The sequence below is a fragment of the Cataglyphis hispanica genome, chromosome 8 (assembly GCF_021464435.1).
Source record: "Cataglyphis hispanica isolate Lineage 1 chromosome 8, ULB_Chis1_1.0, whole genome shotgun sequence".
Lineage (NCBI taxonomy): Eukaryota > Metazoa > Arthropoda > Insecta > Hymenoptera > Formicidae > Cataglyphis > Cataglyphis hispanica.
The window spans coordinates 750908-771562 of record NC_065961.1 but is presented as its reverse complement, the minus strand read 5'-3'; the positions used below and the strand labels follow the sequence as shown (position 1 = coordinate 771562).

Here is a 20655-nt window from a genome sequence, read left to right as displayed (position 1 = left end):
TATGTCTCCCTAAAACTTTTGTCTGATTAAAATGGTCCACCCTGTATTGCGAATTGCAAATATTTATTTATTTATTTATTTAATCCATTTTGACCGGGAAAAATCCTCTAAAGACATTTAATAAAAATACATCAGATTGATATTAAGATTCAAGAAGTGATAGAAAATTATAACTTAAAAATAATTACATATTAAATAAGATAATAATATTTAAATCCATACATTAATAATTTCTTTCATACGAAAACTTGAACATTTTCATATGAAAATATTATATTGCATATCGTATACTATTAAATATTACTATTAAATGTTTTTTTAAATATTTTTTATGGGTAAAATATAATTATAATAATTAATAATTTTTTATTAATACAATTATCAACTTCAAAATTAATATTTCTTATCAATAAAAATTTTTTTGATCATTACTTATTTCTTATAATTCGTTTAAAATCGTCAGTTGATTTTTTTTTATCAATACATTATTATCGTAATACTTTGTCTTTAATATCATTATAAAATATGATCTCATTATAATTGATATGCAAAATATCGTGATATTGCTGTAATAATTTCTTTTATTGAGAATATTATATCATATACGATTATGTTATTTGTTTAAAAATTTTTTATGAATAAAAATCTAATATATTTTACAATAATCAATAATTTTATTCATAAAATTACAAATTTTTTAATTAAAAACTTTTACTGACGAATGTTTTGGATTGTTATTAGATTTATTTTTCACAAATTTAATTTTTCTTTCGCAAAATATATATTACAAATTGCTTTTTAACCGGAATCGATATTCGCAACAAATAGATTCGCGAACTAAAGGGTGGTGAGATATGAATTCGATTGGAATTAAATTCTTCAATTAATGGATTGAAAATACGAGAGCGAATGTACCAATAATACGTTTCCCGCGTTTAGGCCTTTGCACGAGACGTGGAGTCACGTTCGCAATCGGAATTACGATATCAGAGAGAGAGAGAGAGAGAGAGAGAGAGAGAGAGAGAGAGAGAGAACGAGAGAGAGCGAGAGAGAGAAAGAGAGTATGGGAGTCATTCGCCTTGTGGTTATAACTCGGTCGTGCAAACAATGGGATTGCGATGCGGCGCGGATGAATTAACGGATAAAGGGAAATACTCTCGTCGGGAATCGGGAAATCGATCACTAGAAATGGAATCGTCGAGTGAAAACGAACGAAAACGCGTCAACGTTTTCAAATATCCTTGAATCCGGAAATTATTCTGTGAATGAAAATCTCTTAAGAGATTGTTGCTATTCGTTCTCTCTCTCTCTCTCTCTCTCTCTCTCTCTCTCTCTCTCTCTCTCTCTCTCACTTTCTTTTTCTCTCTTTTTCTCTTGTATTTCTTATCTACTGTCTCTGATCGTTGAACTGGCGTCTTTCACCTTTTAGCCAAGGGGAAAGATCCGATTTCGCTCCAGTTCCAGTATATTGCGAGAAATTGAATCTCTATCGGGAAGGAAAATGCTGGGAAAAGTCGACGATAGCCAAGAATACGAATATATCCCGAATATTCCCCTCGCTATCTTTTTCACATTTCCCGTTGATTCATGCACGACGTCGCGCGATATAGAGATGTCTCCCAGAATCGTTTCGCAATATTCAGATTTTTACAGAAAACCATGGTCTTTGACGTATAAGCCAGTATTAATATTCGTAACATTTTTGCTTCGTCTCAGCTATTTAATCATGTCTACGCGGAATGTTTGCTCCCTGGAAAAATGTGGAGAAGTTGGGACTCCCAGGAATTTTTTGTACCTAGAAAAATTAGGGAATTTTATTAAAATTTAGAGAATTTTTTTTTTTTAAAGATTCTCTTTTTTTGATAATTTTGCTCTGTGATAATATCGATATTATCAAGTTATGAGAATTACATGTTTCTAAAATGTATTATAAATATATATCTATCTCTCTCTATTTATATATTCAATGTCTTAATAGAATATAGAATATACAGTACATATTTTTATAGTAATTTTAGTGACAAAAAAATATAAAGCTTATGCAAGTAAAAAATGTTTATCTAAAATAATATTTAATTTTTTTCAGTATAAATATTATATTTTGAAATCTAGTATTTAAAACTTGAGTGGCTCTTTATTTTTCCTTTATATAAAAAGGATTCTTTATTAAAAGATTCTTTATTAGGATCCTTTATTAGAAAATGTATACAATCAATGTACAAAAGAACTTCTCTTTTTTTTTACTTTTAGGAAGTTTAAAACATCTACAAAAATTTTTTTTATCTGGTATTTTGAACAAAAGAAATCTAGGGAATTATCAGGGAATTTTTTTACAAAATTTGAATAGACATGATTACAATTTTCCTATTTACAGTTTTAATAATAATTTGAAAAAAAGAGATTTCAAATCAATTAAAGTTCTGTTCGTGTCTTCGTATGGTATTCTCATGCTGGAACTGATGCGATCGGTCTCGACGAGCGCGACTTTTTATACCAATTAATCGATCGTTTGCGTTTGCGAAATCGGTAGACCTAGCGCTAACTTTAGATACATACACGCCAATGTTGTACATAAATACATACACGCATCCTTATATACATAACACACACACATACACACACTTACACACACCCTACCCGTTTAGTTTAGCCGTCAGTGTTGTCTTGCGAACAGTTCAAATGACCACTGGCCAGACAACCACCCCGGGTGCCACGACAACGGGCAGTAACAGCACGCTGGCCGATTCACCAGGTCACGAGTTCGTGTCCGATACCATGAGGGTCTCGGACACAGACCTCGAGGAGGTCCGAGAGGGGATGAGAAAGCTGGGGATGCAGCCGCCGAAAGGTCAGTTTGTTTGATCGTTGGTCGTCGTCAACTCTCGCGTTCGCCTTAGATGAGATCTGCCCATCTTTTTAGCGATAACTATTCCGGCAGACTTTGCCCTGAGATTTTCCCTTCTGATGGGAAGTCATACAATTGGCAGATCGAGTCTGTAGCGACGCGAGTCTGGAAAAGATACCTTAGATCCCTCGTTCTCCCAATCTTCCTTAGTTACGACCACCAACGAAGATTTGTTTAATTACGTAATAACGGCGCCGTTTTTCATTTGTTGGCGATCAACGAATGGTATTGTAGTGCTCTTGTATTGCAATATTGTGTTGAAAAAATGGTCTCCTCTTCTATGAAATTTTCATGAACTTTCCATGAATTTTTCGTCAATAAAAATTCAGATTGTATTCAATGTAATAAAAAGAAAAAGCAATTGGAAGTAATATTTGAAACAAAGTACATGATTGGTCACTCTGCAAATTGTGTCTTGAAGTAAATACAAGACCGTTTCAAGTAATATCATCAGTCATTTAATAGCGAATTTCTTATTGATCGAGAAATGGCAATTCTTGAAAACTATTCCTTGTTGAAAGAGGAAAAAAGAGAGAAAGTGCCATTCATTGATCTCGCCAACAAAATGGAAACGGGTCACCAAAAAAGGTGATCGATGCGAGAGCTCGATCTGTGCCACGACACGGTCCAAGAGTACTCTCCTCGTGAGTATGAAATTAGTGTGTGCCACCAAGTGAGAAGCCTGACCTTAATCTCTTAGTGTTACACCTTGACCACGCCTAGTGTCGTTTCTTTACGTAGTCTTTCTGTGTATCCGATCTTCGATCTTCCTGTCTGCGCTTTCTTTAGGAGAATGCTTGTTTCCGAATTCTCTGTGAGTTTGTACGACAACGACGTGTCTTTCCTTCCTTCGATGTCATGTGTCATATGTCATGTTGTCGTCGTGTTTGAACGTCTGTTGCGTCTTGAACGTGTCTCTCTCTTTCTTTTTTTTTCTTTTTCTCTTTCTTTCTCTATTACATGGACGTTCTGAACTAAACGACCGCTTTTCATTCTATTTTGTCAACAGCCTAAAAGAAGAGGAGAGTGCCCCCCAAATGCCATTATCCAAAGCACACCCCCTCAGAGATGTACATGCTTTCCGCTCTCGAAAACTGACATTTTTCAGTTCTTAGCGGTATACCGAACCTCCTCTCGCCTCTTTCTCTGTCTTCTCCTCTTCCCCCGTTTTCTTTTTTTTTTTTTTTAATTTTCTGTTTCTCCGTCACGCGAAGCCGCTCCTGGGCACGAACGTTCCCACGAGACGAATGTTTGTTTCGTTACAATCGATCTGGCAGTCGACGCGATCCCGTGCCAGTCGCAAGGATCACCCCGACTGAACGCAGATTCGAATCGATGAGAGGAAGCTAGCGAGCTTAAAAAAGCGGAACGCTCCCGGGACGTGACATAAAGCAATCGCGTGAAAAAGAGGAAACAATCTCGGAGTCAGTTTAAGAAGAACGGCCAGTCGTGTCGTAATTAGACGGTCAGGAATCTGTCATTGGGAGAAAATAAGCTTAACTGATATAATGGAGATAAATTTCCACGCAAAGTAATTGTTTCATCTTTTTCATTGTTATTAAGAGATTTTTTTTTTTACTTTTACGTAGGCAGGCCTCAAATGAACGGGTTTTATAGGCTTTTTGTTTTTATATTCCGACGAGGAGCGTATTTTTTCATCAAAAAAAAAAAAAAAGAAAAAAAAAATAAATAAATAAATTTGGCCACGCACACGTGTTTGAAAAAAATATTTCAATTTTCGGGATTTAATTGCAAATATCGAATAGTACATGTTTTTATTTCTTTTTATTTTTGGATATTGATGTCGAGAGTAAAAAGAATGTATTTGTGTGAAATTTCACCTGACAGTTGCTCGTTAGAGATGCGTCGTCGAATCGCGAAAATGAAAGACTCGGAGAAAATAAAAAAAAAAAAAGAAAGAAGAGGAAGAAAAGAGTCGTCTCGTCGAAACGTTACGCGCGCGCGAGCGCAACAAATAAAATAGATGTAATAAGAATAGAAAGAAGGGAGTTTGCGCGAGAGAATGAGGAATCTATCAGAAAGAAAATAAACAACCGGACCGAATTACAAAAGGATACTCTGTCTGTTTTGCTGTTGTCTCTCTCTGTCTCTCTCTCTCTCCTTCTCTCTCTCTCTCACTCTTTCTCTCTATATCAAGTCCAAATAATCTAATCCGTTTCTCGATTCTCTCTCCGTGTCTTTGTAAACGTGTAATTAACGCAAAAACAACTAGACGCATCTTTGAAGATAAATAAGTGGGAAGAATAATAAAGCAGTCATTGATAAAACGCGAGATATATACATATATATACTACGGTGCGCAAAAAAAAACGCAAACTTAATCATAGGTGTACCTTAAGTGATTAATTAAATGGAGACCTAAGAAATAAAAAAAAAGAGAAATATATGTATAAATATATATATATATATATATATACACATATATATATATACATATATATATATATATATATATATATATACATATATATATACATATATATACATATATATATATATACATATATATATACATATATATGTATTACAATTATATATATACATATATATATACATATATATGTATTACATATATATATATATATATATATATATATATATATATATACACGCTATTACTTTACATAAAATAGAAATGCCGCGGCGCGGTATTAATACGGAAAATTTCCTCCCGTATAATTTCTCACCTGCCGGTAATACATCAAACGTATTATCGCGTGCGAATAAATTACACGTTTTGCGAGGGAAAACTTCCTTTTTGCAAGGGAATAAAACAAATTCCGACAGATTGTACGTGATGCGCGCCAAGTTCCGCAAGCGGGATAATTATTGCCACGGCGGAGGTCGATCGGATTTTTATCGCGCCGCCGCATATAAATTCATTGAATGACAATACGTGTTTCACCGGGAAACGAGCTATAATTCGATACCCGTATCCAGCACCGCTGAATGTAACTGTTGTAGCGATTTTCCTCCGCAAAAATACGACGCGGCCGACTGGGGAGAGTGTGTGATTCATTTTCACGGCGCGCCATCTATCGGAGATGGGTGAAAAATAAAATTAATTACGCTGCGAATTTTTTTCTTTTCTTTTCTTTTTTTTTTTTTGAGCGGGCGAGACGAATGGAAACGATTTGCACGCGAGGATTCTACGAAATGCACGTGGGGGGTGCGTTAGACGTGAAACACGAGTATCAATTTTCTGTAAAGAGTATCACATCAAAAGAAAGGTCGATTGAATAAATCGTGATGATTAAATGGATTAAAATCGTTTGATTTGGCGGTAACATTTATTTACTTTATACAGGGTGTCCCAGAATTGGTGGAAAAGTTTTTAATGACAGATTCTTCATGAAATTCTAAGCCAAAAAGCTCTTTAGTGCTTAAAGAGCTTTTTGGCTTAGAATTTCATGAAGAATATGTCATTAAAAACTTTTCCGCCAGTTCTGGGACACCCCGTATATATGCGAGAGATAGAATATTTATATAATATAGAGAGATTGAAATAAATATACAAGATACAATTGATGATACAATCGAAAAAATAATGATTTTACGTGGAAAGATAAATTGAAAATGAATAAAGTCTTTTCATGAGAGATTTATTTCCGAGAAAATCGACTTTGAAAATTGATGTCATGAGCTTTTCTAAACTCGAATGAGATCTTTAATAATTTTGTTATATATTATTGAATTTATCTCATAGTGACTATTAATTATGCAGAAAAATATATATTTTTTTTATCAGAGTTAAAATTTTAAATTTAAAGTTTAAATAATTAATTTTAAATTTAAAGTTTAAATTAAATAATTAATTTAAAAATTTAAAGTTTAAATAATTAATTTTAAATTTAAAGTTTAAATTAAATAATTAATTATTTAATTAAAAATTTATATTAATAATTTTTAACTTATTAATTTTTCTTTAACTTAAATTATTTTTTAGTAAATAGAATGTTGCCCTTTTATATTTAGCTAATATGTATTTGTTTAATTATATTTATTTAAATTATTAATAATCATTCTACAGATAAATTTGACGTTATATATGATACAAGATTATTTACTGAAAAAAACTTAAGTAAGCTATCAATTTTCCAAATATCTCGAGTCAATTTTCTCGAAAGGGTTCCGATTTTTTTTTCATGTAGAATTATTACCTTCCCGGTTGCATTGATTACGAGACATCGTATATATAAGCTTGATCCATTGTTTAGTTAAGAAAAAAAAAAAAACTAATTATTAAATATGTGTACATTTCACATACGAATATATGTATTTAAATTCGCAAGCTTTTAATATGCGTACATATATATACAGGACTTTTTCATCTTTATATTTGAAACATTAAAGTTGAAAATAAAAGATAGAAATAAAAGCATCCGTAGAGATGTATAGTTTATCGCGAGATAAGATAATGGACGGACTCCTTCCGCATCTCTTTTACACGCAGCAGTTGTGTTTTTCTCGCATTGATTAACATAATTTTCGAACATAATAATCGAAAACGTCGCGTAATAAATTCCCTTTCGCGAAAATATCGGATTATTCGCCTTTCGTTCGAGCAGATTGCGATAAAACTGATGACAACTGAATTATGGCTTTCGGTTCCCGGTTGCACACTTTTTCCCGATGCACGAACTTCGATTATCCGCAGCGATATCGAAATATTGCTCTCTCTCTCTCTCTCTCTCTCTCTCTCTCTCTCTCTCTCTCTCTCTCTCTCTCTCTCTTTCTTTCTCTCGGCTCGATACGAGACGCAAATAAGGACAAATCGATGAACAGCCGGGGAGAGCGAACGCAAGCATTTTACGAAGCATTTTCAGTATATTTCGTGTCATTCCGTAAAAAAAAAAAGGCGACATCTCGAGCGAGAGACGAACTTTTTTTTTCTTTTTTTAAGAGACGAACGCGTCTACTTTTGTAAGCTATGTTTTAGGATAATTCGCGAGCTCGTTTTAGTTGTCGAAGCATACGCACTGTAAAAAAATTGACCGAAACTTCAGACAAAGTGTCTGCAGCTTTTTTTTTGCAGACTCACTGCCTGAATTCTCGAACAGAATGCTGTCTGAATTTTCAGACACGCTTCAATTGTCAAATAGACTCTCCTAAACTTTCAGAAAAGTGACCCTGATGATTGAGTGAAATTTTTTTTTACACACACCCAGATCTGGAAATTCAGACAAAAATATCTCTGAATTTATAGAAAATTTTTTATAGTGTGTACGGAGGCAAAGAGCGACTAGAGAAAGGCACTGTAAGATAGTATTATTTAAGGCTTCGCGTTATTAGATAGGAGCCGCGTATTTATTAATGCTTAGTATTATTACTAATACTTTTATTCGTATATACGATAATGTTAAATTAATTTTCCGCTTACACATAAACGATGAATTTGATTTAACCGAAAAGTGGTGTCCGAAACTGTTCAATCTAGCGCGCTCTGTAATAATAAAAAAAAAAAATTATACAGGGTGTCTAGTCCACAGAAATAATATGAAATCTACTATTCTCAGGAATTTTTTTATACCTGGAAAGATCAAGGTATTCTCGTGGAATTTTTAAAAAATTATCTCTTTGATAATTTTGCCTTTACATTATAAGCCAAATGAATCATGTGTTCAAAATATATATCTATCTCTTTGTTTATATAACTCGATCTTAACAGAATATAAAGTATGTAACACATTCTCTCTCTTTATTGTAATTTTATATAAAAAATTAAAATGTGTTATGCAGGTGAAAAATATGTTTATCTCGCACAAGCTATTCAGTTTTTTTTTTCTTTTTGGTGCATTTCAGTTGTTTTGTTTTTATACATTTGCAAATTTAGCACTTAAGTGGCTCTATATTTTTCTTTCATATAAGTGAAAAACATTAAAAAACTCATACAGAAAAAAAAAACTTATTTTCAAAAATTGATTAAAAAACTTTTTAAATATTCTTTTTGCTTGGAATTTTTTCACAAGCTTCAAGTGGACACACCCTGTATATTATACTAAAATTTTACATGTGATATTTTATCGAGACGAGCTATACGTCACACAAATTTAATCTATCTTTTTTTAGACTCCTTTTTTTTTAAAGGAATCCTTTTAAAATAATTGCATGAAAGTTCATCCACTATATCAGTATATATATATACCATATTGATTTTATCGTTATATTAGTTTTTTATTCACCTATATAGCATCGCAGCTTCGGGCACCTCTGGTTTTAGCTTGTTTAGGATTATATACTAATACTAGCGAGTTGCTTCGATAATTGCATTTCAAGGCGTTTAAGTCGCGATTAATTACTTTTATAATTGCGCGAGTCGGTCATTTTTGTAACAAATATACGTTAAGCGTTAATGTGATCAACTAGCTATTTCTCCCAGTAATTCGCTGTTATTTTCCAGTGAGAACTAATATAATCGATGACAGGTACACTGTAAAAAAATTGACTAAAACTTCAGATAAAGGGTCTGCAGCTTTTTTGCAGACACACTATGAATTTTCAGACAAAATGCTGCCTGAATTTTCAAACAGGATGCTATCTGAATTTTCAGACACACTGTCTGAATTTTCAGACACACTGTCTGAACTTTCAGACAAAATGCTGTCTAAATTTTTAGACACACTGTCTGAATTTTCAGACAGGACGCTATCTGAATTTTCAGACACACTATCTGAATTTTCAGACAGGATGCTATCTGAATTTTCAGACACACTGTCTGAATTTTCAGACAAAATGCTGTCTGAATTTTCAGACAGGATGCTACCTGAATTTTCAGATACACTATTTGAATTTTCACATACACTATCTGAATTTTCAGACACACTGTCTGAATTTTCAGACAGGATGCTATCTGAATTTTCAGATACACTATTTGAATTTTCACATGCACTGTCTGAATTTTCAGACAAAATGCTATCTGAATTTTCAGGTACACTGTCTGAATTTTCATACAGAATGCTATCTGAATTTTTAGATACACTAGTTGAATTTTCACATGCACTGTCTGAATTTTCAGACACACTATCTGAATTTTTAGACAGATTATTTGAATTTTTAGACAGCATGCTATCTGAATTTTTAGACAAGATGCTGTTTGAATTTTCAGATGCACTATTTAAATTTTCAGATACATTATCTGAATTTTCCGACACACTGTCTGAATCTTTAAACAGGATGCTATCTGAATTTTCAGACAGAATGCTGTCTGAATTTTCAGATATACTTTAATTTTCAGACAAACTTTAAAAAAAAGCGACTCTCATGATTAAAACAGATTATTTGAAACTTCCCTCGGATACCCATATCTGAAAATTCAGACAAAAATATGTATTTTTAGAAAATTTTTTACGGTGTAGTCATCTTTGCCGTTCGCATCCAAGGCTTTGGAAGAAGCGCACGATATTTCTTTATCGCCCTTAATATAATCACGTAATACGTTTCTCACTCCTCTATCTTTGTTTCTCTCTCTCAGGCTACTAATCGTATCGTCAACGCGTTTAACGAACCGAATTCAAGCTCTTGAAGCAAAAAGAAAGGACATCTCGTCGCCCTTCTTTTTCGCTTCCGTTTCGTGTGTTCTCTTGCTTTTTCTCTTTCCGCCTTTTTGATTTCTCCGTTCCTATAATTTTAATTTTTCGTTCCCCACCTCCCTCCCCCTTCCCTCCCCTCTCATCCTCACGATCCCGACTCTAAAACACGCATACATTTTTACACACTCACACACTTTACACGCGCTGTTATTTCCGCGCACGAGAAGCTCAGATACTCGGAGAGCGCGGAAATACAAACGCGCCGACACGCAAAACAGACAGACAAAACAAGACCAGAGTGCCGGCCCTCTCTGCAAAATAGCTACAACGCTGCTTGTGCCTCTCCGCAGAAGAAGATTGGGAACGTGAATTGGAGGCTGAGCTAAAGGATTACGAGGTTGTAACGGGCGGAGGTGGCGGTCACGAGAAGAGCAATGACAGCAGCATCGCTACGAAAGATGTTACGGTGAACGATAATGATTGGGAGAAGCACATCGACGAGCTGCTCGCTAACGAGGACGACGAGGATCTCAAATGAGCCGAAGAGGAGATCCTCCTCGTGACCGGATAAATGGGATCTCTTCATATTGATATCACCGGCAAGATCGGCGAGCTCGCGTTAGAAACATTCTCTCTGATCGAGAGAAATTTGCGGATTTGTTTTTGTACGTGTTTATTACGTTTATTACTCTCTCGTCAATCTCCCCACCCCTCCCACCCCACCCACCACCCCCGCCCCTCGACGCAGAAGGAGAAGAAGCGAAGTATGAAGCGATGCTCCGAGATGAAGCGAATCATCGATCAATTATTTCTTCTACGGGAGGTCGATATGACGATGGATTAAGAGGATATATATGATATGCGTTAATTCTGCGAGATGAAATGTCATAACGCGGTTTTCTCAGAAGGGAGAATCTATCTTTATCGGCGATTTTGCCACGTGCGAGAGAGAAAAACATTAATGTGACAATTTCGCTGTAAAATTTTTTTTCGTTAGAGGATTCCACTCCAGATTTTTTTTTCTTCATTTGTTACGCGGAGCCTGCGCGCTATTCAAGAAGATAATGATTTTTGATCGCCGTTATATTGATACGGGATTTTTTCTCTTTTCGCTGGCCTTTCATTTACATGAGAAGCATGCACTTCGTTAGCTTCCTTTATTTCCCGCGTCAACTTTGAAAGACTGGAAGACCTCCTTTCGTCGAGTTACAAGGAGCCGCCTGGAAAAGGAGTTCTCTTTGTCATCTCGATCCATCGCCGATCCATCTCCTGAGGAAAGAAAACGCGAATTTAAAAGATAACGCGTGATTCTTTGAGGATCGACTTGTGTCCTCGGGAAACGAAGAACAGGACAAGACGAAAGAGCCAAAGGCGCAACGATACGGACCGAAAATCGCCAAAAGTGGGAGTGAGAGAGAGAGAGAGAGAGAGAAATGTTATCTCTCCATTGAGTTTCTCTTGTTTTTTTTCCCCTCTTTTTTCCGAAACAGCGCGAATTCTTTGCGATTCACGAGCACGATGAACACGATAAACACGATAACGACCGCCGTTTTGTAACTCGAGGCAAAAGGAAAAAAAAAAGAAAACAAAGACCAATCGTGTATCTATGCGATTATATTTTCTTATGATCGTGAAAACATTCTTGCTCCTATCCTCGAATTACAAAACGATGATTCGTGCTGAAGGGTATGTGAATTAACCAACATCACATACAGACTTGTGTCAATTATCGGACGGTCTTGTCCGAGAATATATAACGTTGAAAATATAACATTAAAAAATTGTTTTCAAAATTACGTGATTTTATATATATAAATTATCTATATATATATATAAATTAATTAATTGGAACACGTACCCGGAAACACGTATGGGTCGACCGCGCGCTCTTCATCGTGACCGCAGGATCGATTCTCTTCAAAATAAATTAATAATTCGAAATAAATTGTACACTGCCGTGTGCCGAAGGACATAGGTTTCGAATGCGGTTCGACGATTGCTACGATCGGCAGCGCACTTTCTGCTACGAAATAATTTTGGAAACTATTCATCTTAATTTTCTTTTAATATGTCCGAAAAAAAATTTCTTCCGAGAAAAAAGAAGAAGAAAGCTTCTTTTGAAGAAGAAGAAAAAAATTTCTGAAGAAGAAGAAGCAGAAACAGAAGAAAGCTTCTTCTGAAGAAAAAGAAGAAGAAGAAAAAGTTTTTTTTTCTCTTTTAGAAGAAGAAGTCTTTTTCTTCTTTTTGTTCAGAAGTTTTTTTTTGTTTTTTTTCAGAAGAAGTCTTTCTTCTTTTTCTTCTTCAGAAGAAAAAGAGGAAATAAAGAACTCTCTTTTTGCAAGAAAAATAAATAATGATACGCAAACATAAATGCGCCACCGATCGTCGTTTTTTTTTTTTTGTTTTCGATCCCAGCGCATTTGTCATTATTAAGGTCAACAATTATTTCGATCGCAAAATGTGACGTCATTTCCCGAAGGAGCATGCCAAAGATAATGCGAGAACCGCTTCGGCTCGACGGATGATATTTTGTATCTGTGGCTAAAAACAAACGAGAAAGGCACTAGATTTAGCGATATAAGCGTTTTGCGTGTATGTTTCCGATGAAATATGTATGTGACGATGATGATGATATTAAGAGAAGAATGTCTTTAATTTGTCAATTGTGGGAATGTTATGTTGTTTGTATTGTGTCAAAGTTAAATGTAAGAACGAGACGTGTTGTCTGTACGGACGAAATATTGCAAGAATAAATCTTATTGCGTTCACATATAATTATATATACATATATATATGTACACATTTATATTGCACTATATTATTCATAATCGTAAATTAAAAGCGACGGAAATGAAATTTTGCAGATTAATTACGTATCCCAGAATCGACTGACATTTCGTTGGTGATGCGATTATTCGCTGCGCGACATACCGTCCAATCGTCCTCTACCATAGAAGAGACAGAAAGAAGAAACAGCTGATTCACAGACGGAGAGAGACTTTTTGCGACAGGAAAATATCGCGTTTCATAAAAAGGCTACGGTTTTAAATAATTTCGTCTAATTAATCAATTAGATATTATAGATCCATTTATAATATAGATAATTAATATTATAGATGTCCATCTATAATATAATTTATCTCTGTTAATATCTAAATTAATATCTAATTTAGATATTAATTTAGATGTTATATAATAATATATATAGCGCATAAATTTTAGAGTTAGATATGCGATGCTAACAATAAGCTTTATCCTGGATATCTTCTCCGTGCAGACAAACGGATTTCGGGTAGTAAGAGAGAAATTTATTACGTATGCGAGCGCAGCTACGGCTTAAATACTGTAAGCTACTTAAAGCTCACGATTGTTATCATAATGTTAATGATACATGAATGTGATAAGATGAAGAACGCGCGGAAAGGTTAACAAATGTTAAATCAATGCGAACGATCAGAATAAAAGGCCAAATTTATGGTGGGACTCGGAAGAGAATATATATTAGAATCTCTAGTAAGTTTAATTTTAGTACACATTTTATGTGTGTGAATTTCGCGTGGAATATCACTGTATCTTAAATGAAACCATTTGTAGCGTATAAACAAATAAATAAACACAAATACCGCTTATTATGATTATTATTTCATATGTAATAGTTAAAAAAACTCATCCACATTTTAACGTTCATTCCTTTTTTTTTTAATTAAGTAGAAACAGCAGAGAGAGTGAAATTTTGCTATTTTATCAAAAAATTTATCTAATTTATGGAATTATTATTATAATAAATGGGATACTTTCTTACTATGTTCTCTTTATAATATTGTTTTTTTCTTCTTTATTAAGTAAATTAAATTAAATTAAGTAAATTATTTTAAATAAAAAGATTATCTTGAAAAGTACACGAGATAACATTATTCGTAAGAAATTATTTTTATTTAAATTATTTATTAATGGAAATTTGAAAACATCATTACTTAAGTATCCCACATACGCCAATTTAAAGATTAATTATTTTTAACTATATTTTTTATATAGTTTTCTCTCATATTGCTCTCATTAATCTGTAAAATAATTTTAAGTATTCTATTTATTCTATTGAATAAAAACAATCCTGCATCTTTATCGTTACATTTAGCGTTGAATATGAGCGAGTGGCGATTTTATTACAAAGATCACTGATTGAATATAGATCAATTTATTATTTTTGTCGCTAAATGTATGCTAAGAAAAGAATATTTTTATAAATTCTTTTTTTTTAAGCACACGATTTTCCCACCATAAATTCCGCAAAAAAAAAGATGGAATTCTCCACTCACACACTTTCAAAAACACCGTTTCACATCGAACGTGTTCATCTTTCCCCGAGTAAGCTCGTTGTAAAGTTTCCATTCGTGTTAGTCTTGATAGTCGGGCAGATAAGACTTGTAAGATATACCTTTAATTCGGAGAATTAATTAATTAAATCAATTCACACTCAGGCCTAAAGTCTGTCGAAGTAATGCAAAAAAAGACGATAATTGCAAAAAATTTATCCGTTCTTCGTTATTTATGCGCAGAGCTCGAATCGAGAGTAGTTCCTTCAGCATTCTTCATTCGAATCCTGAACCCTTTGAACTGTATAAATATGAAAATATCACGAGAGAAGAGTTACCTTCCCTTCTCTTTCTCTCTCTCTCTCTGGTCGGAGTAAAATAAAAAAAAAAAAACAGCCCGCTAAATTTCCGCGTCGTTTTATTTTCTGCGAAAGCGATAAAAAGTGAACGCGATATGGCTAGAAATATCGTGGTGTACTTCGGCAGAATAAAGCGGACTCTGTGAATTAATTGTGTAATAAAGCTATCTTACGGTATTGTGTGTGTGTGTGTGCATTCACGCTCGTGAACAATAAGAAAATGAACATACATGCGATATCTAATGTATACATATATATGTATACACGTATACATATGGATAAATATATATATATATATATATATATATATATATATATATATATATATATATATATATATGTTGTTGACTCCATTGAAAGTATGATAATATATTATGGATATATTATGGTGAGAATATATATATATATATATATATATATATATATATATATATATATAATGGCGCAAGCATTAAGACGAAATTATTGAGGAAATTATTAATGTAATGGGAAAATGTAACAATAAAAGTCGTAAGAAATGAAATAAAGTGAAATATTACCTCTTATAAAGTAATGCCTTTTCTCCCTTATATATGCAAATTTTGCCCTTTTTCATTAAAACACATTATGTTATTACACAATAAATGTGCACATAAAATATATAAAATTATGCTCAATATAAAAATTATACATACACATTCAATTATAATATTCTAAATAAAGTTATAGGAATACATTAATATTTTGTTTTATAATACAGTATAGTAAATATCTTATACATAACTGCGTATAAATATAATGATTCACAATATTGTATTAAAATAAATTTTTATTACACATCATTTGTACCATAATATTTACAGATCTTTCAAAAAATGTATGTACATCAATTAACAACACGATCCTCATGCATTCCAGTTGATTCGAAATTCATATACTCGTGAGATTCCTATTATTAATCTTATAATAGAGTATTTGCCAGTATTTAATTATAAAAAAATTACAAATTAAAATAATATAAAATTATTAATCGATATAATTTGATCGAATGGAGGAAGGAAGCTATATTGAGTTGGCATTACAAAGAAAATCATTACAAGCGAAATAGGAAATGCGAAATACGTATTACATAGATTTACAAAACGTTATATTCCGATATAAACGATATCTCCGAGTATGAAAATGAAATCGAGATATTTGAGTGATATACTGAAGCATCCAGGATGTTTGAGCAGTTAATCTCTTTTACGTATACAGTGGATTTATTTCATCAATCTGTCTATGGCGAGTATTTGAAATTTCAGATCAAAATATATGTATATATATGATAACATTTTCTTTTATATAAAATTCATTGTATAAATTCTCAAACTATAATACTTAAATATAACTGACGTTTTTATCGTCCCATCATTTACGTCATAATAAATAGGAAAATGGAGTGAAATATTTAAATTATCTTATGCGTGTTAAGTTTTTGACTTAAATACAAGCCCAGCTTATATCAAACTAAATTATAACATTAGCGAGTTTTAATACTAATAATGTAATCGTATTGTCAAGATTCTCGTTTTAAAATAACCTTTAAATCTTCTGGCAATACGTGCGTAATGTCATTTATTCTTTCTCGTAATCTCTCTCTCACTGAATTATCGATTGGTACGTCATCGATGCAGCTTCTCTCCAATTTTTGACGAATCCTAAGAATCATATCGACCACCTCTACCTCTTGTTTTCCCTGCACCCATGTTTTCAGGTCCTATCCACGCGAATGTATCAAAAATATTAGAGAGAATACAGAAAAAAAGATCAATATTTTAATACGTACTGCTTGCGATAATTTTTCCAATTGCTTAGCTTGTAACTGCTGACTCAACTCTGTATATCTAGTGTGGAACCAGCCAGAGAAGTTGGGCGATCGAAAGAACCGTTTGTATAATCCTACCCAATCCCCCTTTATACCTGTAGTCAATTGGGGACCGGAGCTACTTAAGCTAGCTAGGAAGTCATCTGGATTGAACATTTGTGGTGTAGGAGTTGCCTAAAGTAATCACATTATCACACTTTATATGAGAGATATCCTATAATTATTAAAATAAAAAAAATGGATTTACCTTAAAAGGCGATATGTTCTTTTGCAACGGCATGAGAGTCGCGATGTATCTTTCAAGCGGAATCATAAAGCTCTCGGTTAGCTCTATCAAGTGGCGTTTCAAGAGCGCGGTCTGCACCTCGCCCGGTCGCTTCGTCTGAATACCCCTGAACAATTTCTTCAAAATAGTCTTGTCCTTTTGCAGAAAGGGTTTGTACTGAGTGTAAACGCCAGGCTTGGAATCCAGCACCTTCAGATTTTCGGACCTCTTGATTTTATATTTTAGATCTTCTGAAATATCAAATCTTGAACACACACGCCACTAATAAATAAGCGTCATAGAACTTACCGCTGTTACTGCCGTTGCTTATCCGAATGATATGCGGCCAGTGTTGCAGAGTCTTGGCGAAGAATGGATTGGTCACGCCCAGGATTACAGCAGGCGGCGTCGGAGAATCCGTGGTATATTCCTTAAATTCCGAATCGTGAATAGTGAAGTACGGGCGATGATCGGCGCAGTACTTTAATGGCGCGATCATGCTGGAAAAATTTTTTTTTTCTTTCTTTTTCGGTTATAAGTACATGATGATAATCTCGAATATTTCATTATACTTACGCTATAAGCGCTTGAACTAGTTCGGAACATGTGGTGGGCGAGCTAGCCATTACAACGATCGGCTCGCTGAGAAGTACCAATTCCCACAATAAGTGTACATAACTGATAACACTAGCTAAACTCCGAAACATGTCGCCTTCGTAGGCTGACGTCAATATCAGTCTTCGTGTTGCGTGTACATTGGGTGCATGTTCCATGGCAGCAATTGGGGGAACAGTGGCTTTACAATTTTGATTTGGGATGTATGTCTGTAACAGTTGGATGCTGTATAATATATGCAGTCTATATGTAAATATTATAAAGCAGTTTTATAATTTTTAGCATTTGTTTTACCTGGAATAAAACACCAATGAGAGGTAAATGAACTATCTGCCCTGGAACTGGAGGAGGCCACCGATCGATCTCGCGCACCACAGCCTCCATGAGCGCCGTTCCGGCCTCGAAAAATTCTGGCGCGATTAAAGCGCACAATTCACCGAATAGATTAACGAACGGCAGTTTCGTAATTATAACAACACTCTGAAAGCGCGATTTTCCGATTGATCGCAGAATTTAAGCGAATGATAATAATCATTTTTATAGCAACACGAACCTTTTGAAAATATCCTCTCGGTAATGACTTATCCTTCACTTGCCGAAAATATACATATCCCCAATAATAATCTCTATCAGTTTGTAGAAAGGAAGGTGATTTTCTATCATATTCCTCGAGTGCACTGGTTTTTTGCATCATTTTGCCACTTTGTCTTATTCTAACATGATATTGAGTGTCTCCCATGCAACCAGAATTGGAATCGGGGAAGGCTAAATAACAGACATTGGATCTCTCTTGCTCCGATAATTTAATATGACTCGGATAAATTGCCTATCGTAAAAAAATATTAATAAAATGAAAGATTAATGCATAAAAGAAAAATTTTACTTTTTAGTTAAAGCAAAGTAAAATAATATTATCGTACCTCTATAGCTTGACCTAATTCTAGATCAAAAGTAACAATACATATACAATGTATCCAATTATTAAAACGTTCCCATTTTTCATACATAACTTTTTCCTTAGCGTTTGCATTATCCGACTCTTTACTCGTCGAGCAAGAAGGAACTGACATTGTTTCTTTTTCTGCTTATGTCACTATCGATCTAATTGCTAGATTGTATATTGGTGCATGTATCATTTGTCAATGTACAGCATGACCTTCCATATGACACCTGCACTAAGCAATTGACTAATATTTATGTCATGTTATGACAAAATGCACATAAAGATTCTGAAAAATATAGATTTCACATCTCAGTATATATCATAAATATAAAATCTGAACAAAATTTTTGTAATCGAAATTAACTTACCGTTATATATATATCTATATATATATATACAATATATGTATACATTAACTATAAATCTGTCCTAAGAAGTTGATTGCGCTAACTTTGATTATCCTACTCGGGCTACTGTTAATCTCAAAACCTTTGTACCCTGTTCGATGATATTTGAAAATATGGAATAATCCTTGTGTCCTTCCAAGGATCGAAACCACTCTTTTGCGTGCAACGCCTAGTCAAAGGAGACGAGTAGCCACGCATAACGCTGTGCAATTGTTAAAATTTCCTCCATATGTTCTCCACGTGTAGGTAATCCGTCAAACGATATGCCAGTAGATGAGGGCGTGCGAGCGAGAGTCGTCGAGGCGAAACAGCTGTGTACAGTTGACATTTGTGTAGACACGTGGTGCTCACTCTCGCACCCTCGTAAAAATTCCTCATAGTGTTTTGTATATCGATGATATTTATTATAATTAGGCGCCTTATAACCTCCGTTCGAAGAATGCGCCTTACGATTGTTCGATGACAGATGTCAGATTAATCCGCTTCAGAGCAGTAAAGTCATTTCGATTCACCTCTCGTGAATAAATTAGCATCATCGTCCAAATTACATTCCCAATACTTCACGTTCGTATACGTTTCCCTGTTCCTTTATACATGACTCTTACCTGCTCTCACCGAAGCATCGAGGAACCATAAAATGCATCCTGAGACCGAGATATGGCGGCATCCTTTTGAGCTCATTCTAAAGACCGTATTACACTACGGATTGCAGGCTCGGTTGCGGTTGAGGTTATGGTTATTATTGCGGTATGGTTGACAGTTGCGCTGTGACCAATCAGCTGACAACCTACTTCGCTCTGATTGGTCAATTCGCAACTATTAGCCCGCAGCCCGTAATGTAATACCGGCCTTTAGCCCGGATCTGCAATAGGTGTAGAGCCTTAAGAAAATTATCAATAACAATTGATGATTATTCTCCTTACATTTGACTGTGATTGATCAATTTCTTATGACTTGAGGCTCACTACACCCATTGCAGATCCAGGCTTACGGACAGCGGAATGCTCGCACACACTACTAGGCTCATCGACGTGCGTCTGGCTAAAGATCGACGCTGATTGGCCAAATTTACTAGATAATAATCCGTTATATAAAAAGATAATTCAGGACCTTTCGACTCAATTTAACTCTATCTCATATGTTTTGGTTGGTCACTTACTTGTCAGATACCCGGTATAATATTTTATATTTTAAATTTATATATAAAAATATACATGGTGTCCTAAACCACCCGTACACCCCTTTTCTTTCAAAAACTAAGCATTTTAGAGAAAAACGTTTTCAACAAAAATTGTATGGTTTTGAGGGGAACATAAGATGGTGTCATTGATTTGACCTTGGATGGCATCGTTAAGGTCAAGTCAAGGACACCTTTAATTTCTTAAATGGAATCCCCTATTTTTATTGCATATTCTTATAGCTTATGTCGAGAGCTTTCCAAAACACTATAAT

General features: G+C 34.1%; 2 protein-coding genes across 7 annotated transcripts in view; one reads left to right on the top strand and one right to left on the bottom strand.

Annotated features, from left to right (window-relative positions):
* Positions 1–14084, top strand: part of LOC126851785 (synapse-associated protein of 47 kDa) — a 132282-nt gene extending 118198 nt beyond the window's left edge. For 2 of the 5 annotated variants that reach the window (XM_050596109.1, XM_050596108.1), the window contains exons 8-9: positions 2675–2848; positions 10806–11182. In XM_050596109.1, the coding sequence (XP_050452066.1) occupies positions 2675–2848; positions 10806–10993 (362 nt within the window). In that variant the 3' untranslated portion in view covers positions 10994–11182. Of the gene's footprint in view, positions 1–2674; positions 2849–3914; positions 4839–10805; positions 11183–13319 lie in introns of those variants that run through there. The other 3 variants (XM_050596111.1, XM_050596112.1, XM_050596110.1) reach the window with 3 other exon arrangements.
* LOC126851776 (protein DENND6A) lies at positions 11537–20032 on the bottom strand. 2 transcript variants are annotated; one of them, XM_050596091.1, is made up of 9 exons: positions 19165–20032; positions 18774–19082; positions 18407–18679; positions 18148–18333; positions 17815–18062; positions 17548–17738; positions 17221–17486; positions 16935–17147; positions 11537–16865 (listed from the first exon to the last, which is right to left on the bottom strand). In XM_050596091.1, exons 2-9 carry the CDS (start codon positions 18921–18923, stop codon positions 16665–16667), a joined length of 1728 nt encoding a protein of 575 aa, XP_050452048.1. In that variant the 5' UTR covers positions 18924–19082; positions 19165–20032; the 3' UTR covers positions 11537–16664. The 2 variants fall into 2 exon arrangements, with proteins under 2 accessions (XP_050452048.1, XP_050452047.1); XM_050596090.1 differs by having other exon boundaries at positions 17221–17489; positions 19165–20029.
* Positions 20033–20655: the final 623 nt, after the last annotated feature.

Bases quoted from the DNA above. Each gene is read 5' to 3' on its own strand.
- LOC126851776 (XM_050596090.1), bottom strand. From the start codon at position 18,923: ATGTCAGTTCCTTCTTGCTCGACGAGTAAAGAGTCGGATAATGCAAAC. The intron at 18,063-18,147 runs GTAAAACAAATG...CAACTGTTACAG, and splicing joins TCATTGGTGTTTTATTCCAG to ACATACATCCCAAATCAAAA. The intron at 17,148-17,220 runs GTAAATCCATTT...TGATTACTTTAG, and splicing joins AGAACATATCGCCTTTTAAG to GCAACTCCTACACCACAAAT.